This window comes from Pseudorasbora parva, chromosome 11 (genome assembly GCF_024679245.1).
Source record: "Pseudorasbora parva isolate DD20220531a chromosome 11, ASM2467924v1, whole genome shotgun sequence".
Lineage (NCBI taxonomy): Eukaryota > Metazoa > Chordata > Actinopteri > Cypriniformes > Gobionidae > Pseudorasbora > Pseudorasbora parva.
The window spans coordinates 9,303,210-9,326,282 of NC_090182.1; the positions used below are offsets into that span (position 1 = coordinate 9,303,210).

The 23,073-nt window shown below is 37.3% G+C and overlaps 2 protein-coding genes across 3 annotated transcripts in view; one reads left to right on the forward strand and one right to left on the reverse strand.

Annotated features, from left to right (window-relative positions):
* ndst1a (N-deacetylase/N-sulfotransferase (heparan glucosaminyl) 1a) overlaps positions 1–12,208 on the reverse strand; it is a 38,762-nt gene extending 26,554 nt beyond the window's left edge. Inside the window, exon 1 of the mRNA XM_067456976.1 lies at positions 11,998–12,208. The gene's annotated coding sequence lies outside the window, so the exon portion shown is untranslated. The remainder of the gene's footprint in view (positions 1–11,997) is intronic.
* Positions 1–23,073, forward strand: part of cd74a (CD74 molecule, major histocompatibility complex, class II invariant chain a) — a 152,907-nt gene that overhangs the window by 126,624 nt on the left and 3,210 nt on the right. Inside the window, exons 2-5 of one of the 2 annotated variants that reach the window (XM_067456981.1) lie at positions 20,640–20,742; positions 22,221–22,390; positions 22,712–22,824; positions 22,921–22,972. In XM_067456981.1, the coding sequence (XP_067313082.1) occupies positions 20,672–20,742; positions 22,221–22,390; positions 22,712–22,824; positions 22,921–22,972 (406 nt within the window). In that variant the 5' untranslated portion in view covers positions 20,640–20,671. Of the gene's footprint in view, positions 1–20,556; positions 20,743–22,220; positions 22,391–22,711; positions 22,825–22,920; positions 22,973–23,073 lie in introns of those variants that run through there. The other variant, XM_067456980.1, reaches the window with a different exon arrangement.

Genomic DNA, 23,073 nt, shown 5'->3' on the forward strand with positions numbered 1-23,073 from the left:
GATGTTTGGTCTGGAAACTCACCATAGACAGGGCTCAGTCCGACGGGCGGGATAAACGGTTGTCTTTCAAACTCCCTCTGCACGCGATAGGATAGCGCTACACCAACCGGAGCAACGACGGTGAAGGGGAGCTCGCTGACTGATTAAACATTCGCCGTATCCGGTCGGCTAAACTCTGAACACATCTTCCCTTTTTAAGAATGACTTCAGTGCCGCTCTTTGTTCTTTTCTCAGAGGAAAGCTTAACTCCAAGTCTTCCGGAGGCGCGGGCAGAGCTGATTCAAAAGACCGCCGCCGTTTGCCAGTTTCTGTGTTTACTAAAGACTGTGTTACTAGAAGCACGCAAACGCAACTCGGCCGTCGTCATTATGGCCCCGCCCGCCGACTCTATAGCCTACCTACACGATGTGATTGGGCCGTCCAGATTCTGAGGAATACAGCTCAGATAGGAATTGAGAGTTGCTAGACCACACTTGCGGGCAAATTAAATTTGCTGCCGCTAGGGTGCGTCTAGATTTCTAGGCTAGATATTTGTATCATAGGAGGAATGTTTGCCCCAGAGTTTCCGCAAGAAAAAAATGGTGCCGGTCAAAGTGACCGGCAGAGGTTTCGTTTTCCGGACAGTTTGATGATATGCCGGTCAAAAACTCCTGAAAGCAGTTTATGTAACTTAAAAAAAAAAAGACATAATCAGGCCGTATATGCAACATGTTTATTAGCCTAACTTTCAAGTAGATGGAAAAAAAAACATGAACGTCCGATTGGCGTCAATCAACCAATTTTTTTAACTCATAGGCGTAATTTGCGGGTGGGACATGTCCCCACCACTTTTTTAAAACATCTTGCTTCATGGATGAACCTAACTAATACAAACAAAACATCTCTGGTTAACTAGAAGAGTATCATTTCATTCGTTTGTTAAATAAGAGGCAATCTGGCGCTCGTTGCCGCTGTTATCAGTGGTGCAGATTTCTCTCGCGGCTCATGCAGTCTCCACACAGACGAGCGCTTTAATCTAACGCTTAACGCCGTTGCAGAGACTTTCTATTTGTTCCGGCCAGATCACGAAATAAAATGCACAAAAACTGTCCCTGCTCTTGATGTACAACCACTGATGGTATTCGGTTTTGATGAGAGAAAAAATAGGCTACGAGGGCAGATTAGAAACGAGAACTTCTGACAAGTTTAACAGACAAGACCAGGCATTATAAGCAAAGTGTGCAAATCTATTTGCCTTTATTCACGTGAAAAATCTTTGCACAACACTTTTGTGTTTAGATGCAATAATTAAACGCAAGTAATACATTTAATAATAAACTCAGTATGTCTCATTTAGTTGGTAACATTTAAATTGGCCACCGTGTGAAATGACTCCCTGTCAAATGAACTTGAACAAACAAATGACTAGGCCTATAACATTGTTTCGGGCCATTTTGGCTACTTTTTTGCAGTGCTGAATTGTGCAGCTGCCGACTTAAAATCAAAAGTTCAGTGTCTCTCCACAACTTGCAATCCGCTTAAGCCGCATAACCTTGTTCTCCGCAAGGCGACTTCGCTGCTTCGTCTTTATCCGATTCTGCAGCGAGAACCCCCTCTCTGCAGGAACACTCGAGACAGGGATTACACAGGCTATCTTGGCGAGCTTGGTCCACTCTGGATACATTTCGCGGAAATCACATTTGAGGACTTCGCAGGCTGTGGAGAATTGCAATCCTCCATTGCCACGGAGCGCTGTCATGACAGCGAGGACGTCGCAGGCTTACGGTATCGATAAGAGGCAGTTTTAATCTGACAATTTGACCGAAAAGATTTCATTTTGTCGGACATTTAATTTTTTTCCCGGCCAATGTCCGGTAATTACCGGACAACGGAAACCCTGGTTTGCCCAAAGGCTAAAGACTACAGCCAGCAGAGGGAGCCATTTCCGCATGTTTTGAATCTGCGCATGGGGGATGGGAGATAACACTCAGCTGGCAGGGAGAGCTCAGCGCAGCTACAGGCACTCGTTTAAACGGAGCTATGGTGAGCAATGTAAGTCTTTTAACTTCTCAAATTAATTTCTATGAAAGTTAAGCTTGCAAAGGCATGAACTGAAACGCGCCAGACTGAACTCGCGTTGTGAACGTATGCCGCGAGTGTATTCGCGATTACCTCAGCTCATCATGAGAGCTCATTTATCTCACTCCTGCAGTCAGTGCTGTGATACTCAGGTGACTCACTAATTATATTGAACAGACACGTTCAGTTTTTAATTTTAGTGTCTTCTCCAACTCAGTCACAGTAAACCAGTTGGAGGTTTTGGGATTGCCTCACAGGGCAGCGAATTCTGGGAATTGTAGTCTTTCATCCCCATGAGACAAAAATACATTTTCTGTCTTTTCTCAGTTTAGAAGGCACCAAATTCAAAAATAATTTGACATTTCTACTTCATTGATGACTCAGTTTAAATACAGGTTCATCTTCCCAGCGCTGAAGTACCCCTTTAAGTGGAAGGAAGCTACTTTTTTCCCCCATCAAGAGCAACCTAATGCGGGTCCTTATTTGGGTTACTAAAATAATGAAATTAGTTTTTAAGTAGAAAATAGTATTTATGTAAAGAGATAAAATATAGAGTATAGTAAATTATATCTTTTTATAAAAATAAAAACAAACGATGATATCATTGTCCATCGCAATGTTTTACTGTAAACATCGTCAACTGGCAATTTAGGGGACGTCGCCCAACCCTAGACGGCGTCGGCCATGATGCTAGAGTTTGATTTTTTTTACTCATATATTCAGTTCTTGCTACGGTCATGTAGCTCAAGATCAAGAGTGCTTTTATTGTGTATCAATCATGTGAACCTGATTAGGAACATGTGAAATGACAAAAGTGTCTTCATCATAATGTATATTAGGGCTGGGTATTGACACTTATTTCAAGATACAGAATTTTGTTTGTAGATTACACATTCTGAAAACGCAAATTTTAAAGGGGTTATGTTTATAATAGAAAACATATGTTGTTTCTAATAAGTCACAAAATAAGACTATACATTTATGGGTGTGAGTGTGTGCAGTTTATTAAAGGCTGTTGAAATGAAATGTTGCATCATGATGCGGTCATGGACGATTCTGCATGGATGCAGTGACAGACCATAATTTATCATATCCCACTGACGTTTCTCTGACATCAGTCACATATGCGCTTCTCGCACTAGCGTAAAATAAAGAGTAATAAAAAATGCACCCACTATTTTAAAAGTTAGAGCGTGTGGCTGTATACATGTGTGCAAGTGTGTGAGGATAACTGTAACTCAAGTACAATACTTGTTTCATGCACTTTTAGTATTGTTTGTTTGGTCTAAATGGTCCCGTCATCTGCTGTGTTCAGACTCAAGTTGTATTTGATGTTTATAAAAAGGAGTTTATATACAGTCTCTCTTCAGAAGGAAACGTCATACATTAAGAGCCAGGGGGAGAAAACTTTTTGAATTAGAAGAACAAGGTAAATTGTACTTAATTTGTCTCCAAGAAACCTGCAAGTAGTGCTGGGCAGTATACCGGTTCATACCGAACATCGGTATTTATTTTTATTATGATATGAATTTTGATGATACCGGTATATGTCGCTAAAACAGCGCTCAGAACGTCTTCCGGGTTTTGACATCATCCCTGCACACCTCTATTTAAAAGGGAATATAGAATTTCATTCAGGCCTCCCAAGTAACCCCCTGTCAGTGCCCTAGTAATCACACACTGATGAATTATTACACTAGCAAGAACTTTGAAGCATCTTCTTGATGGTAATGATTCGCACCTCAGCGAGTTCTGCGCTGGCAAACACCACACGTGCCTCAGAATATGCCACTTTTAAATCTGGAAGAAAATCAAACATGCACAGAAAGATAAATTCTCATGAAACATCCTATAGAGATTTGGATCTCAGGAGTGAGCGTGGTCTTGTTTGATGTTGCAGCGGGTCAGATTTTCCACCGACTGTAGTGAGTATATGTGACCTGCTCCGTCATGAAGGACAGTTATTATTCAGTGATTAGCGAAAGGAAATATACTAATGAGTCCAGGAGCCGAGACCACAGACTCTACATGAAGTTTGATCCCACAGCAGACTGACATCAAGCACAGACCACCCCATAAATCATTAAGCAGCTGTTAGGACACATGTGACAAACACACACTCCTACGTGGGGTTTCCATGTTTTATGAGGACTTTCCAAAGACAATGATTTTTTACTGTACAAACTATCCCCCAACCCTAAACCTACCAATCAGAAAACAACTTTGTTACATGACATGAAAAAGACATATCCTAAAATCAGTAGTCATTTAAAGAGATAGTTCATCCAAAAATAAATAACCCAATGATTTATTTACCCACAAGACATCCTAGGTGTATATGACATTCTTCTTTCAGACAAATACAATCAGTTATATTCAAAAATGTCATGGATCTTCCAAGCATTATAATGGCAGACCAAAATTTGAAGCCCAAAAAAGTAACATGGCTACAGGGGGTTATCGGCGGACTGCCTTCTGTGTAAGCGTTTTGAACTGCGAGAGGTATTCAACTTACGAAAAAAGTGTAACAGAAGGCTGTCCACCGGAGAACTACATATTTTTGGATGAGGCTAATTTATCTGGCAAAATTTAGCTATTTGAAATCACCTGATGACAAAAGTTTGTCACTGATGAATACTCATTTACATCAGCAGCAAAATCTACAGATAGCCTCGGTCACTAAAAATATTACCATTAAAGGGTTAGTTCACCCAAAAATAAATTATTTCATTAATTATTCACCCTCACGTCGTTGGACCTTCGTTCTTCATATTATGTTTTGGCATTCAGTACATTTCCACTGACCCACTCAGAAGACCCATACAAGGCACTAAAGACTTCGTTACAAAGTCCATCTCACTACAGTGGCTGTACAATAATTTTACCAAGGGACGAGAATAGTTTTTGTAAATAAATCTAAATAACGGCTTTATCTGCCAAGTTATTGTCTTCCGTGTAGGTCTCGGACGTGAACTCACATGATAGCGGCGCTCTTCATCTTCCGGGTCATGTATTCGAACGGTGGAGCTGCGTCATATTCTCGCGCATGCGTCGAGTTCACGTCAATAACTTAGTACAGTAAACTTTCTATTCATCAAAGAATCCTTAATATAATAATTAAATATTGATAATATAATGCATTCCTTGAGCTGCAAATCAGCATCACAGGAATAAATTATATTTTAAAATACATAGAAATAAATTAATTTAAATATTTCACAATATTACTGCATTTTTGACCAAATAAATGCAGACTTGGCAGGCAGAAGACACTTCTTGTAAAACCAGTTAAAAAATGTAGACACACTTTAGTTTAGGGTCCAATTACCACTATTATCTATGACTTTTGCCAAAACAAACTCATAATTACTGCTTATTAATAGCTAGTATGGTAGTTGTTACATTTATATGTGTTTTATACGCCAATATCCCAGTACTATGCATGCTAACGCCACTAGTTAATAATGAGAATTGAACCCTAAATTAAAGTGTTCCCAAAAATGTTACCGTGCCCAAATTTTTGAACAGCAGTGTACATGCATACACATATCTGTGCAATAAAACATTCGGTCAAGCATCTGTGGTCAAACCCTTTCAGTGAGTGAAACCTCATAATGAACTGCTGTATGAGACCCATTAAACACAGAGGCGCAGTAATGACCACAACAGACGTCCTGCTTAATATGAGATAATGAGCCCCGCTGAGACGGACGCCGCAGCTTTATTACACGTGTTGACTGTACGGGATTGATTTTACCCTCGTTAAGAGCTGAAGAGCTCTGCGTTTGTACTGAAGAACAGCTTTGTAGGCACAATTTAAAGTTGAAAACTGAATCACTGAGATGGAAAATGACCTAGAAGTGAACGACTCTTTAATTTCAAACCATTACGGAGCAAATCTTTCCTAAACACACTTACAGTCCCACAACAGGCACAGCAGCAAAACAAATGGAACCAATTTATAAGCTGCATATGGTCAAAAAAATATGCTTGCAAGAGCAAGAAAGTGTTTATTGATCATTCATTATTTAACCCATGTTGTGTTAAAAACTGTGTAACAACTTAAGTGTTAGGGGAGGGGGGTCAAATTGGCCCCCATTGGTTTTCAAGGAGCACCTGATTTCTTCAAATACTGCCTAGGCAGTAGGCACCTCACTTGGTTTTGATATAAAGCCAATCAGAAGTAATGAAACATCTAGTCTTTTATTCCAGAGATAGAATCAGCAGGTCACGTCAAGCTTTTCTCTGCTGAGTCAACAACAGTGTGCTTCAGGCTTACAAAAAATACATGCTGAGTGTTTGGCCTATAAGCTGAGAGAAACTGAATGCTGGTTTATCACACACAGAGTATGAGACCTCAGGGCGCAGATAAGACTCTCACACACACGTCCTCACAGTGTCCCTATTTAGGGTATGTCCCCACAGTGACACGAGTCCTCATAGTCAGTGTGCAACTGTGCATTAAGGTTGAAGTCCCCAACAGGATAGAAAAACACTCACACACACACACACACACACACACACACACACACACACACACACACACACACACTCAAATGAAGAAAAAACGTACATAAAAATAGATCTCTCTAACATCTCATTTTGTTACTGTATATTAATTGCCAGTTATTTTAGTATTATTTATATATAGAATTATTTTTGAAATTAGCTTTTGTTTATATTATTATTTATTTTGATATCAAGTTTTAGTAATTTTATTGCTTGTTAATTTTATTTTTGATGTTTTAAAAAGTATATTTTGTAGAGCATTCATTTCTTTCAGTTTGTTTTAATAATAAGTATTTCAACTTAAACTCATTTCATTTTCCAAGGACTTTTCTATTTTTTTGCTTATTTTTTCATTTAGAAAATAAAAATAATATTTATGGTATGACGTAATCTAAGAGCTTCACTACCAGTGATTACAGTTAACTAAAACTAAAATCATAAATCCATTTGTCACCTGAAATTATATATATATTAATTATCTATCTGCCAGCATTCACTTTATTTAGTTTAACTTGAGGTACTCAAATAAGCTGAAATATTGAATAAAAACTACAGGTACATAGACAATAAAAAACAGGAACTAATTAAATAAAATTATAATAACACTTAAATCTAATTAAAATGAAAACTGCATATTACAATAAATACAAATAATATAAATAAAAACTAAAATAACACTGTTCATTAAAGGAACTACATGCTGACATTTGAGGAACCTCACCCGAGGTCGTGAAACTCACTCCGAGCACACAAGACGATACGCTGAGGAGAAATGACTGACCTGAGTGAGTACTGCTCTTTAATTACAGCAGAGATTTGTGTTTCAGGGGCATGTGGGTAATGAGATCGGCACACACACGCTGGCTGGTGATTTGAGTCGGATGGCAGATGATTCTCGTGCCCTGTGACCTCTCACCTAAATATGATTCCAAACCTTCATCTGGATTGGCCGAGAGCTCATAACGGGTCAGATGATGTAACATGATCCTGAAAATGACAGTGTCGTCTGACACCTCTGAGAGCAGGACACATTCTTGTGTAAAAGTGCACTACATATTCCCTTTAGAAGCATTTAAACATTTAAAGTCGACATCATTTGGAAGTTGCAATCTTTTCTTCCTTATTTTGGTGTATATCCGAGTGGAACAGCTTCCCAAACAATATTTTTTTTTTTATGTTGTCCATGCGGAACTGATTGGATTGTTGTGGTTTGCTATGGGTCAATCTGTGAGTGGCAGGTTGTCCCACCCTTGCACCAATTTTTGTCTTTTGCTGACTACTAAATTTCAAGAGTTGTGACCGCTGACCTGTTGGGTCTGAAATTACTTTGCATACTCCAGACCGTAGTGTTGCTGACTGAACACAACATCAGTGATGTACCGTTACAGTAAGTGATGGTAATGATATGCGAGTAATCATAAGGGGCAGGGCTTGGGTTCTGTTGCAGCAAACCTTAGAAATCCTCAGTTAAATTGTCTTAATGGGTCTCTTAAGTTGGCTGTTGTTTTCCAAGAGATGGATACATAAGCTTTTTTTAAATCACATTAATGCAAAAATATATATATTTCACAGTCTTTATCTTCCAGAAAAAGGTATAAAAAAAAAATGATAGGGCTGCACTATTTATCGAATCACAGTATATGCTGCCGCATATGAAATCATCTAAGTTTGGGTCGCTTTAACTAGCATTTGGAAAAGTAACGCGCCGCCAACCAACTTCCTAAACTTGTACATGAGAAGTGCTTATTAGCGGAAAAAGTAGCCTAAAGGGCTTTAAACTTTTAACAAAAGCTTGATGGCTTAACATTTAAAAATGAAAAATATTAATATTTTAATTTTACCTATTTTTCATTAAAATTACAATAGTTCCATATCATAATATGTTATACATATTATAGGTGGTGCCTCCATGGATTAGACTTGTTTGTTCAGCACATCCCACAGATGCTCGATTGGATTGAGATCTGGGGAATTTGGAGGCCAAGTCAACAACTCAAACTTTTATGCTCCTCAAACTATTCCTGAACCATTTTTGGCCACATCCACCAGGGAATACCGTTTCCATGACATGGTCTGTAACAATGCTTAGGTAGGTACATGTCAAAGTAGCATCCACATGGATGGCAGAAACCAAGGTTTCCCAGCAGAACATTGCCCAAAGCATCACACTGTCTTCGCCGGCTTGCCTTCTTCCCATAGTGCATTCTGGTGCCATGTGTTCCCCAGGTAAGCGACGCACACACACCCGGCCATCCACGTGATGATGTAAAAGAAAACGCGATTCATCAGACCAGGCCACCTTCTTCCATTGCTCCGTGGTCCAGGTCTGATGCTCACTGTTGGTGCTTTAACTTCTTGAGCAATTTGAGCTACGGTAGGCCGTCTGTTTTGATCAGACCACACAGGCAAGCCTTCGCTCCCCACGTGCATTAATGAGCCTTGGCCGCCATGACCCTGTCACCGGTTCTCCACTATTCCTTCCTTGGAGCACTTTTGATAGAGACTGACCACTGCAGACCGGGAACATCCCACAAGAGCTGCAGTTTTGGAGATGCTCTGACCCAGTCGTCTAGCCATCACAATTGGGCCCTTGTCAAACTCGCTTAAATCCTTAAGCCCGCCCAAACAAAAAGTTCAAGACTCCCACCCCAACTTCTAGTCTGAAGAAGAAATGTGTCAACACAGGTAGGAGAACTGGGTTTTTCCAAGCCATTTTGTGCTGCACTTAAATGCCTTTAACAAAGCTGTTCAAAATGATTTTCAAAACAATAACATCAATACTGACTTGGGCAGAAACAGCCTCACAGTGACACTGACAGGAATATATCAGAGGGAAATGTGTCAGTCAGACAGAAAGAGTGAGAAAGAGAGATATCAGCCGTCCGTGTGTAAGCGAGCGTGTAACTTCCTGCTCTCTGATGTGAGACGTACAACACACGGTAACCTCACATATCCCACAAGGCACTGCATGATAAATGAGCTCTGCAGAAGCTGCTGTCCTCCAACACACATCTCCCACGATTCTCTCTCCTTCACTTCCTCTCTCTCCACCTGCCCGACAGATTGATTAATGTCTGTTCTGTTCAGTGCTGCTCCGACACAAAGACACATTACACGGACCTGACCTCAGTACTTTTGTCTTGAAAAATTGTTAAAAATTAAATTAGTTTATGCTTAACAATAGAAATAAATATTTGTCAATGAATCGGATTTTAGTGTATTTTTCTGACCCCATTGGCAACTATTTTTTAAAGCAAAAAATAGTTATGTTGCTTGTGTCTTATGTGTCTTGATAAAAGAATGTTTGGACATTTGTACTGGAAAACAAGACAAAAATACTGAGAAGGAACATCATTTTATGCAGAGCAGAATGACACTGCACACTACATAGTGTTTACTTTACTGCCAAAAATATGCAAATATATGGTCAAACCGCCATCAGTAAAGGAATTTGAATAATTTCAGTACAATATTAGTATATGACTAATCAAATGTAGTTAAATGTGTGCCACTTCCGCACTAATCATGTGACTCTTTGTACAGATGGTCAGATGTTCAAAATGCTCTAATTAATCTTTCACTCAGATTGTTTTGCTGATAATACAATTAGCATCAACAAAAAACTGTATTAAATCACAATGTGTGTGTGTTTGTGGGGGGGGGGGGGGGTCCTTCTGCTCACCTTAAGGGCAAACAGTTTGAGTGATGACATCATCCAAAATGAGACCCCACTGAACAGATGAAGATTTCAGAGTCAAATTACCCACGATCCATCACTCTCTGCCAAACGACAGCTGCCAACCTGCCTCTCCTCAGGACAAAATAAATAAACGGTTTGTAGTGTCCAGACAAATGCCAGTGTTTGTATTTCTACACAGATGGCAAGTCATTATGCACTGCAGCAAGGACTCAAAGGGTTAAAGAAGCTCACGCTCTGCAGGACGATCATAAACCTGACTCACTGAATCTCATCTCAGAGACATGATGAAGTCACAGACAGAATGAGTTTCAGAAACAAACACATGCACGGTTGTTTTATGGGCCATCTTAGGGTAAAGAGGAGACAAAACAACGCTGATTTAAACGTACAAAGTCATTCATTAAATGACCAACCTCCTCAAAAATTGTGTTGAGTTAAAATGATGCCCAATTTTAATGCTGCAGTCAGTTTAAATGGGTTTTTGTGCACTTTTTTGGGGGGGGGGGGATTTCTTTTTTACATAGTACATTTTTATATTTACTGTAAAATTACAGCCTTAACTTCTTGATTTTCACAATATATGTCTTATTTCAATTAATCATGCAGCCCTATCTGACTTAGAATGAATGTTTCTGACTGATGCTACTGGAAACAGAATCAATACACTAATCAATCAAGACTTGTTTACGCTAAAGAAACAAATCAACTAAACCCCTCACAACAGCTCTAAAGAACCAAAAAAAAAAAAAAAAAAGCAGGAAAAGACACAGCAGACGGCAGTTCAGCTAAAAATAAACTTTACGCTACACAACAGCTGTGAAGTGGATGGAGTTCATGGGTCATGTGCAAACACTCACACACTCACACACACACACACACACACACACACCTCACAGGCTCAATGGTTTTCATACAGAGATTGTATTTGCTAAAGCACCCTCACACAAAACCTGCTGATATGAGTAGATTTAAACCAGAACATGATTTAGCTGATTCAAGTGTGTTTCAAACAGTGAGCAGCTCTTTCCCCGTCCTCACATTACACTAATTTTCTCATGTTTCACTATACTTTTTTTTAACTCGTCCCTCGACACCTGTACACAATGCAATGTTTGCCATACAGCTGAAATGAAACTGTCATGTTTGCGTTTTGAGTGTTTACAGACTGTAAAGATTTAATACAATAAAACCATGCATTATCTTTATAACTCTGAGCCGTGTAGCTATGGCTACCTTATAATGATTAAATCTGTTTTATTGTTTTTCCCAATGTCATTTTTTTCTTGAAAAAGCTCAACAGGACTGTCATGTGGCAGGGCTCGTGCAGTGAATCTACTGTAAATCAGATTTCACACAGTGCAATTAACCCCAATTAAACAATTTACTCATCATGTGCTGAGTTATTCAATCAGAACTGCTTGAACTAGCCACGTGAATGCAAAAGATGTGCAATATAGTAGGCTAAAGCATCCATTTACCACACTATTATTAGGCTACACAAAAATCTGAGGGGAACTGACTTCATAGATCCTCTAAAAATCATCTAACTACAGAACAACACACTAAATATGTCTGTAAACATTATGAACACTGATTCGTGTACCAACAGGTGCTGTGGCTTTTGGGCATCTGTACCCATGGTAGTATAGTCAGTGTCAAACGCACAGAACACGATATGAACTCTGTCTTTACATGATTAGAGTCAGAACATGCAGCAGATACTCACTCACCTGATTCACAAACACCAGAACCGGGGCTGAACGCAACGCGCCCGGACGCGAGCGCGTGTCCTGCGTCACTTCTTCTTCGCCGTCCACCCGGAGAAACGCTTTTCCGTTGAGGCCGTTCTGACGGTATTCCAGTAAATTCGGCTGTCCGGTTCTCCTCCGGCGTCTCGTGCGGTGTGTGAGCACGCAGTGAGACGCCAGCTGAGTGAAACACATGTGCATTCGACGATAGAGGGCGACACATACACACACAAACAGAGAGAGAGAGAGAGAGAGAGAGAGAGAGAGAGAGAGAGAGAGAGAGAGAGAGAGAGAGAGAGAGAGAGAGAGAGAGAGAGAGAGAGAGAGAGAGAGAGAGAGAGAGAGAGAGGTCTTGTTTACTATCTCTCTTCAGACGTAATAGTTTTTGTAGCTACTGTAGCCTACAAAGTGTATTTTATTTATCTCCCCTTACACTACCCCTAAACCACACACCATCACACACTAGCCTACTTTCTGTATTTTTACATTTTCATTCTGTATGATTTATACACTTGTTTCCTCATGAGGATCTCAATTTAGGTCCCCACAGTGAAGTCCCCATGATCAGTGTGCATTCAGATTGAAGTCCATAGAAAACACACACACACACACACACACACACACACACACACACACACACACACACACACACACACACACACACACACACACACACACACACACACAGTTATTAACGGGTTATAGAGCGACGACTAACGGTCAGACAGGGATAATACAATCCTGTAGAGATGTTAATTCAATCAGCCTAGCTATTTCAAAAAACATTCAACATACAAAAAATCCATAAAACAATTTGAAAAGTTCTGCGTTTTGAAAATGACGTGATCTATAGACCTTTATACAATCATTTAATATAAGACAAAGGCAAAAACAGGGTGAGGGTTTTTTTCTCCTGCACTGATTCATAAATCTCCAAGTTATCTGTATTCTGAAAGGTTTTACAGAGGGGTTTGCTCACTGTATATTGTTCATATAGCCTAAGTTTACTGTCCTTGATTTTTTCTTCTTCTTTTTCTTCTTCTTTTTTTCTGGTTGATTTATGAGGGAAAAAAAGGAAAATCAAAATCTCTCCAGTAAAAACCTTTAATAGCCTATAATAGTTACTGATTAATAAACTGGGGTATAATGATATCAAATAGTTAAAAAAATGTACCCTATTCGCCAAGTTTCCTGCCTTAATGTTACCAATGCAGACTACTCCCAGACCATAACAAAAAGTTGAATATGAAATGTAGCTGACTAATGGATTAATTGAATATGATTTATGTATCTACATTAATATAAACTTAATTCGGCTCTAAAGGAGTAGTTTTGTTTTTTTTTGTTTGTTTTTTTTACAGTTAAAGGTGCTGTATGTAAGTTTTGACTGTACTAAACCCTAAAACAGCCTATGTTTAGATATTTAGGAAACATGTTTAGTTACTCGTTTCTCTGAAAAACAATGCTACGGCCAGATATTCTAATTTGGCCAGATATAACATACTTTGAAATGTGTGTTCCGTGTCATGTCTGTTTTTGTTTCGGTCTGTGTGATACCGCACGTTGCCAATTTACTCAACAGTATTTCAACAATTGCCAATTGGTAGAAAACACAGCGTATTGCTGCCATGGAAGCCAGCAAACAAACTGAGTCAGAGATCACAGACTCTACCCAACCTAAAAAGCATTGGCATCCATCTAAAAAGCTCTATGAACAGGAACATATTAAAATGCGATGTCAACTCATCATGAATCAATAAATCAACTTAAAGTGTGTGGGTCTTCGGCTTTCATTGACTTGTTCTTCAAACTGGCAACCTGCGTGAGCATGAAGTCTGATGAAGAGAGGGCGGGGCAAACAACATGTTGAATTCGTTTCCATTCATTTCCACCACTAGTTGTCATTCATACTACACCTTTATTTATCAGGGGTCAATTTGACAAGTAGATAAGACTTGGGGAACTTATTTACTGTTACTGTCCATTAAAAAATATAATAAGTCACAATAAGTGGGATAAGTTGTCACATTGAAAACCTGCCATTAATTCCTAGGGAGACGGCTTTTTCAATAGGATCAAAAATAAATGTAGGGTGGGACTTGAGTCTGTCCATGGAGAATTGTTTTGATAGTTGTGGTTTTAATTGGTTGAGCTCATGTAGGTTGCCCCGCCCACGCGCCAGTAAACGCATCATCAGAGAACAGAAGAGCTGCAAAAAGGAGGAAAAGTGATTTTGATTAAAGATTATAAGGCACATTAATAAAATAAAAATAATAATAATGATGTGCACAGATAAATCATTTATAATAAATACCGCAATAAGAATGGTAAGTTTTGATTTCATGGTGTCTTTAAAGAACATTCAACAAAGTGATGTTGAAACACTCCTTTGTGTATCAGGCTATCTTAGAGTTAAATAAATCACTTAAGAAGAAATCCACAGTATTGTGAAGGTGGATTAAGTAATAATAATAATAATGCGTTCGATTTATATAGCGCTTTTCAAGGCACTCAAAGCGCTTTACATAGAAGGGGGGAATCTCCTCAACCACCACCAATGTGCAGCATCCACCTGGATGATGCGACGGCAGCCATATTGCGCCAGAACGCTCACCACACACCAGCTGATTGGTGGAGAGGAGACCGAGTGATGAAGCCAATCAGGATATGGGGATTATTAAGAGGCCATGATGGACAGAGGCCAATGGGTAAATTTGGCCAGGATGCCGGGGTTACACCCCTACTCTTTTTCCGAAAGACATCCTGGGATTTTTAATGACCACAGAGAGTCAGGACCTCGGATTAACGTCTCATCCGAAAGACGGTGCTCTTTGTCAGTATAGTGTCCCCATCACTATACTGGGGTGTTAGGACCCACACAGACCACAGGGTGAGCACCCCCTACTGGCCTCACTAACACCTCTACACTAAGTGTGTGTCAATGTTAAATGTTTGTTGGTTGGTGTAAACATCGATACTGTTGTGCAAGAAAAATGTCAGACTTGTCAGTCAAAATGTCAGTCTGAAAATAAAGTATTAATTTAAAATCTTTGGGAAGGTTTATTTTTTTTAGCTTATGCACTCAAATTTGATTTGACAACATTACAAATATCTTCAAGTTTAATTTTTTCTAAATTCACCTTCTTCATGCAGCCTAAAACACTTCTATTTAGTCTTAGAAGTTATTTAGATGTGTTTGTCATAGTTCATTGGAAACAGGATCAGACACCGATGAGGAAGAACAGAATAGGAAGCGACGAGGGAAAGTTCAGGCCGGTGATTCCCGTGTCTGCGGTGAATATATGAGGATCTAGGGAAGGCGAAGGACCCTGTTTAGTATCTTCAGCACTGCAGTCGATGCTGATAATAGTGAATGTGAAAGAAATGAGAAAATATATAATGGCAACACTTTCTAATACTGTTCCGTCATCAGTGAATAACAGGAACAAATGATAATGCAATATTAACAAAACTAATGGAGTTCATTAGCTAATCTATTTTTATACCTCCAAGAGGAAATTAAAAAAAAAAATGTGTATCTCCCACACTGTAATGACTATAATGACTGATCAGCGAAATTTTTTAGCTGGCCAAATTGAATTTCTGTTAATTAAATTGCATTAATTCACAGAAATTCAATTTGGCCAACTGAAAAATTTAGATGTGATCAGTCACTAGAAAATTTTCAATTGGAGACATTTTTTTTTTTAATATTTTTTAATTCAATGACTTTTTTGGGATATAAATGGGAATGAATATGGAATAAATAAGCTATCCATTATGGTTTGTTAGGATACACTCAAAAAGGTATTTCAAATCTTTATGTCAAATCTTTATTTAAGAAATTCATCTTGATGTAACACCATTACCAGGTTTCTTGTTCAAACGTGATTGCTCCATGTTAAATTGTCAACAGTACTGTTTGACTTAACTTGATGTATTTATTTTGAAATAACATGTTTCAATCAAGTAACCTAAACAAACTGGACTTTCACTTCATGCTTTGCAAAGGGGATGAATTTAGAGAGGAAATGTTTAAATAAAATGTTATACATTTTTAACATTATGAGAAAATGGAGACCTTTTAATGTTTAATGTTCTGTTATGTTGGTGTTTTTAGGGGTTTCCGTTGTGGTGAAGTGTCCGTGTGTAAGAACATGTGCTTGGGTTGATGACCTGCTTTTCAAATATTCTACAAACTCTGATTAATGTTCAAAATAACTAAACACTAAACACTTAAACTTTAGCAGGTCTTTCCATTTTCTTAAAAACACACAAGGGCACCAGCCTGAACAGCAACAGCACTGTGGCTCATCAGAAGTGAATCATGTTCAAGAAACATTCACAGAATACATAAAAGGAAACCTGCAGTGTAAAAAAAGTGGTTGTTTTTTGTTGGTTTAACTTAAAAAAGTAAGTAACCTGGTTGCCTTAAAATGTTGAGTTTATTGAAATTAAAAAATTGAGTTGATACAATGAAGGAAATTTGTTTAATAAATAGAAACTCAAAATATTTTTGTATCTGAACCACATAAAAAAATTGATAAATCATGAAAATAGCACTATCTGGCATGTTTCACTGCGTCATCAGAAATAACACACACAATTACCCAAAATGCTTAAAAAATCTTTTAATAATATCTTAATAAAGGTTGTCAAATCTCAAAAAAATTTCATTGTATTAACTCAAAATTTCAATTTCAATGAACTCAACATTTTAAGGCAACCACGTAACTTTTTTTCTAAATATTTTTTTTACAGTGTGTGTGATCTTATTCACTTAGGATGAATTTTACTCATCAGTGCAATTAACCCAGTTTAAGTTCAAACAAATCAGGTCAACTGTGTGGAAATAGGTGTCATAATTTTATTAAGTTAGACCAACAAGCAATTTCTTGGAGAGGACAACTCAAAAGAGATTAAACTATTTGAAAAGCTTGAGCGTGCAAATCTAAATATTGAGAAAATCATCTTTAAAGTTGTTCAAATTAAGTCTCTATAGCAAGTTTTTGTATGCCCATTTATAAAGTAAATTTCACATATGGAATTAAGTCAAATCTACTTAATTAAGTTAAGTCAATTCAACAAAGAAAATAACTATTACTCAGACAGCTCAAGTTGAGTATTTTTATACACTCAAAAAAAAAAGACTCTTTGAATGAACATAAAAAAATCATGGAAAGTATTTCCACATAATTAACTTGCTTTATTTCAGCATTATGCAATTCTGTTATTCCAATTTAATGTACTTACGTTGGGTCAACTTATTTACTTTGGGCACAGCTTAATTTAATAGTGTCAGCTCAACTACACAAATTTGTTGTACTCTTGTTGTATTAACTTAATTTTTTTTTTAGTAGTTTTGACTAAATTATTTTATGTCAATCCATTTAGATAAAGTAGGATAGAGAGGGATAGAACTGATGCCCATATGTATTCTATGGGAGCTGTGTCACATGAATTCGTTTTCTTTATTTCTATAAAAATTATTAGTCAACAACGCTTGATCAATTGCTAATTGTAACATGCAAGTATATAATCAAGTAAAGCATCTCTCATCACTGGCATTAGCATAGTTTCAGAAAAGCATAGCTTAACCACAAGATCTACACTTCACGATAATAGTAACCTCAAAAAAATTAACACAACATAACAACTTTTAAATGTCAAATATAACTGTCAAATATAACATGAAAACCTTAACAGGTCTTTCCCTTCCCTAAAAACACATTAAACAGCACTTCATTTTAACATTTACTCTCCTGAGACATCCTTATGCAAAGCATGCTGGGAAATAGAAATACACTGCCCAGTTCAGTCAGCGCAACATAAATGATTCATGTAGTCTCAACACAAATGGTTTAGGTTAACTTAACATTTAACACATTTTATTTCATTTAACCTAAGAAAATCAAGTAAAATGACACTTAAGTAAAAAACTAACGATTTGTGTTGTTTCAGCTTATTTTATTTAACCCTTGTGTGGTGTTCATATTTGTGTTACTCAGCCAGTGTTCGTGTGTCTGGTGGACCCGCTGCATTTTTGGGTTTTTAATTCAACTCAAACTAAAATGTTATGCTAAAATACTCAACCGATGTTTACTTCATCCCAATTACAAGCAATTTAAACAGCATATATCGTTAATATTTTCTCTTTACCTTTTGTTATATCACATTTAAGAATTGCTACCTCCTGTGGGAATGGCAGGGGTAAACAAAACTCACTCGTGTAACTACTTTCTCACACTCACACACAATCTCTCTCTCTCTCACACACACACACACTCATGCGCACACATACACACACCCACACAACCATAACACACACACACACACACACACACAACCCCCCCACACACACCTATACCACACACACACACACATGCACACTTGGAAATGTGGTGTATGGTTACTCTCCAGGCACACTGGTTTTTCTAATGTACAAACTGTATAATATATTCCCCTACCAACCATACCCATAAACCTACCCATCACAGAAAACTTTTGACATTTTTTGAAATTTCAAAAAACACCATTTAGTATGTTTTAGTGTGAGGACACAGATGGCGTCATATACCATATTTACGTAGTAATATTCATGTCATTATACACATTTGTGTCCTCATAACCATATACATGAACACACACAGACTAACAGCAGGCCCTGACAGGAGGAGGACAGAGTAAAGCTACACAGGACCATACAATTTCCACACTTTTATTAGCCCCGGGTCCAGTGGACCCAAACATCCTGTGTGTAATATAAATGTGTAGGGGGGGGGGGTGTACAGTGTGTGGTCATTGAAATATATTCTGATATATATTCCTCACAGAAAATGAGCCAAGGCCAATGAATCTCAGTTTGAAAAAATAATTAATCGTATCATTTGTCGTTCGATAAAAAATGAAAACGGGTCCAACAGACCCGAACACCATACAAGGGTTAAATAAACTCAGCAAACAGCTAGAATAATTTTTTTGAGTGTACCTGAAGTTAATACTCTGTTTGAATCGGTAAAAGTGATCAGTACACTTAACGTAAAAAAAGGAAACCTGTTGTCTTAAGAATATTTGTATATCATGTAACTGAAAAATATTAATAAAAAATAAAATAAAAATATGTGCAATTGTCAAGTTCACATAACTTAATTTCTTCAATTATGCATGCAGTTTATTACTAAATCATTTTAAGGAAACAGATTTCCTCACATTTTTTTAAGTTAAGTCAACTCAATTTGAACTGTCTAAGTTAAAGTTATTTTCTATGTTGATTTGACTTGAGTTAGTTAAGTAGATTTTTCTTAATTCCACATGTGAAATTTACTTTAAAAATATGCATGCAAATACTTGCTAAAGTAAATGATACTTTATTTTTTCAGTGTGGAAAAGTGATTTAATAGTTCAAATAGTTCTCAATAACTGTGAAGTTTTACTTATATTCAAATAAATCAAAAATAAAAGTGAAAGTGCAGATATTATCATCTTCCTTTGCTTTCCTTGAAACAAAAATCTGTTTTGTGTTTTTATATTATGTAAAAATGTAGTGCATTATGTATAAGATTATGTGCATATTGATGATTTCATTCAATGGTCTGCTTTTAGTGATCCTCAAACATCTCAACATTTATTAATATACAGATTAGTTGTTCTTATGTTGAATGCAATGTTTGGCACAACACAACACATGGCGTCAACACAACATTTCTGATAAATAAATCTGAGTTTTAGTAAATCTAAAGACCATGTACTGTCTGATTTCACTTTGGCATTTGACTCTTGAAAAGGATGGTGGAGTTTTGAGGACTTGTTTCTTTATTTCTCACTTCTGTGTTTTAGGAAAAACCACTAGGGCATATGTTTCTGCAAAAGGAATGTTGTGTTATGTTTTGTTCTGCGGTGTCCAATCAGAAGCACTGGACGCATAAATCAGTTGTATCTTGGCAGAACCTCCGCTAATTCACTCACATTTGACTATGTTTATGTTTTTATTTCACAGTATAACATTTTACAGCACTGCAAAAACTGTATATAAAACTTTATAATAACTTAATATAAATTTACTCATCATGCATTGTACATAAAATATACATTATGCAAGCTTCAATATGCATTTAAAACGCCTACGTTAATATACATTTTGTATATAATGTAAAAGACAGAATATAGAAATAGAAGTGTCACTCTTTGATGGCTATTTAACATATGATCCTAAATCCATATGATCTAAACATCACTTTTATAGTGATTTAACTGATTTAATAATAAGAGTTGTTAAAAATGTCAACCATTTGATGTAAAATCCCTTTCTGAAATATTGTATCATTTTGCTAATAAAAAATATAATACAAATAAAATATATAAATGTTCACTGTTTTAATCAAGCATTTTCTCGTGGGCCGCATATTAGTTGAAGTTTCAGTCTCTCCATCAACTAATGACGCTCCTCTCATCAGCCAATGACATTTGAGATGTGGGGAACCGAATCAGCATCAGGTTTAGGTTTACATCTGTATAATTGGGGGCTTTCCGCCACGGACATCCTGAAAAGCTGGTTTCGTTGCTGCATAAAACCTTCTAGAAGTGACACTGACTTTCATTCGGAGTTAGAGGAATAAACACACACGCTCACTCACTCTCAACTCAAGAAACAACAGGGATGGAGCAACAAAACGAGGCACTACTTCAGCGCGTGCCGTCAGACACATCCGTGAACCGCGGACCAGCACGGTAAATCAATATTTTTTAAATATTACTATTTAATTATTTAATAATGCCTGCAAGCATTTATTTATGCATGCATGCATTTATTTGTGGAACATAATAAAATTATTTGTTAGTGTCAGTATATAGTATTACATGGTATTAGTGCATGATTATAATTAGGCTATAATATTATTTGTGAGGTTAAATGTTTCGTGGAACTTTTTCTTACATGCAAAACTCCAGTATTGTGCGTGTAAAAACATGAATTATTAATGCAAATGAATCGTTATTGCAATAAACTAATTTTAGTACATATCTTACTTATTATAAAATTCCCAAAAGAGGAGAAATCGGAAAACTGGAAACCAAACTCTACCTCGCTACCAGTGACGTCACACGCGCTGCTGTTAATGATTGGTTGTTTATTTATTGAACAAGTTTTGTTGTTGTTATTGTTTTATTACAAATTCTAAATAATTCGTGATAGATTTTGTCCTTTGGATTTAGATTAATACATAACGATCATAAAGATGAGCTGTTGACAAAAACATGGACATTTCAAGATTTTATTTTTTAATTAAATTTTTTTAAATTAAATGTTTAACTATATATTTTAGGAGCTTTATTGTTTAATCACTTTTTTGTCTTCATTATTTTATTTAAAATCGATCAAATACATTTGTTTAAAAACTGCACATACAATTCGATGTAGTCTGTCAATTAATAACAATGAAACTGAATATAATAATACAATAATAATAATAAAAAAACGTATCATATCAAATGTTCATTTAAATTGTAGGAGTAGTTTGTTTTTGCCTTTTTATATACACCTGTCTTCTTATTATTCATATGAATATTCGTTTTTTTTATTTGTATGTGTCTGTCTATAGTTTTTATGAACTTGTTTCAGTTATTGTTCCATGTTGAACTAAATAAAAATAAATGTTGCCTTAGCAACTATAGGTAAAATAAAATTGCTTATGTTTTCTATTTGATTTGATTTTAGTTAGCACTATTTATTTCAAGCAACTAAAATTGTAGTTTATTTTATGGTTTTCATTTTAGTTTTTGGCTTACTAAAATATCCCTGCTTTGGACATTCATTACTCGCTTATTCTCAGTTTTCCTGAATCAGTGAAGAATTTAAACCATCACATTTACATTTGAAGTAATCCTAAAATAGAAGCAGGATTTGTTTTTCTGTAAAGTCCCTACAGGGATGCTCTCTCTCTCTCTCTCTCTCTCTCTGATATTTAACTAAATGAATAGTTAAATACCCACAAAGAAATTCCCAGGATCTCTAACAATTCAAAACAGGGAAGTGAGTCATATAAATATTCCATATTACCTCAAGGGGAATAGATATTTTGTGCTGGACAGAGGTGTTATTAGCGATAAACACCCACAGCAGCGAGTGACCTTCAGTGTGGAAACTCCCCTGAAGAGCAGAGACCCACGGCTGATGGTGTGTGTGTGTTGTCCTGTGTCTCCATCTGCAGGAACCCCAATGGAAAGGCGCTGAAGGTGACCGCACTGACGGTTCTGGCCTGTCTTCTGCTGGCGGGTCAGGCCCTGACCGCTTACTTCGTCTGGGGTCAGAAGGAGCACCTCAATGCTCTGTCAAGCAGCCAGGAGAAGCTGAAGGCTGAGCTGACCCGAAAGATCTCAGGTGCGACACTGAGCACGGCTGCACCCCGGATATTGAATGGATGAGGCATTTATATAGCGCTTTCATACTGTACACCCAAAGCGCTTTACACTCATGACAGGGGTCTCTCCTTAACCACCACCATATTAAACCAGTGTATCAGAGAACATCAAACACGGACTGCTTTACTGTTAATGTACAGAAATACAAGTAGACATACCATCAAATTATCCATGCATATTATCGTAGTTCTCATCAAATAAACGGCTCAAATCTTTCTAAAATATTAGTTTAAAAGGCAAATGAGCATGTCCGTAACATTTGTCATCTTCCGTCCGTCAGCTGGACCTGCAAAGGCGATGCAGCGCCCCATGAACAGCATGGCCCTGCTGAAGGATTTCACAGACGAGACCTCCGACAAGACCGCCGACCAGAAAAAGAGCTCCCCACTTCATGTGAGGACAAACAGAAAACCATAATAATGCTCAATAGTGCTGCGTGTTTTTTTGTTCATTCAATTCTGAATATCTGTTTCTTATTCTTTTCTTTAGAAACTGCGCCCAGTTTACACAAACCAGAGAGAGGGCAGCGGACAACTGGACGGTACAGTCACCAACATACAGAACATAAGAGAGAGAGAGAGAGAGAGAGAGAGAGAGAGAGAGAGAGAGAGAGAGAGAGAGAGAGAGAGAGAGAGAGAGAGA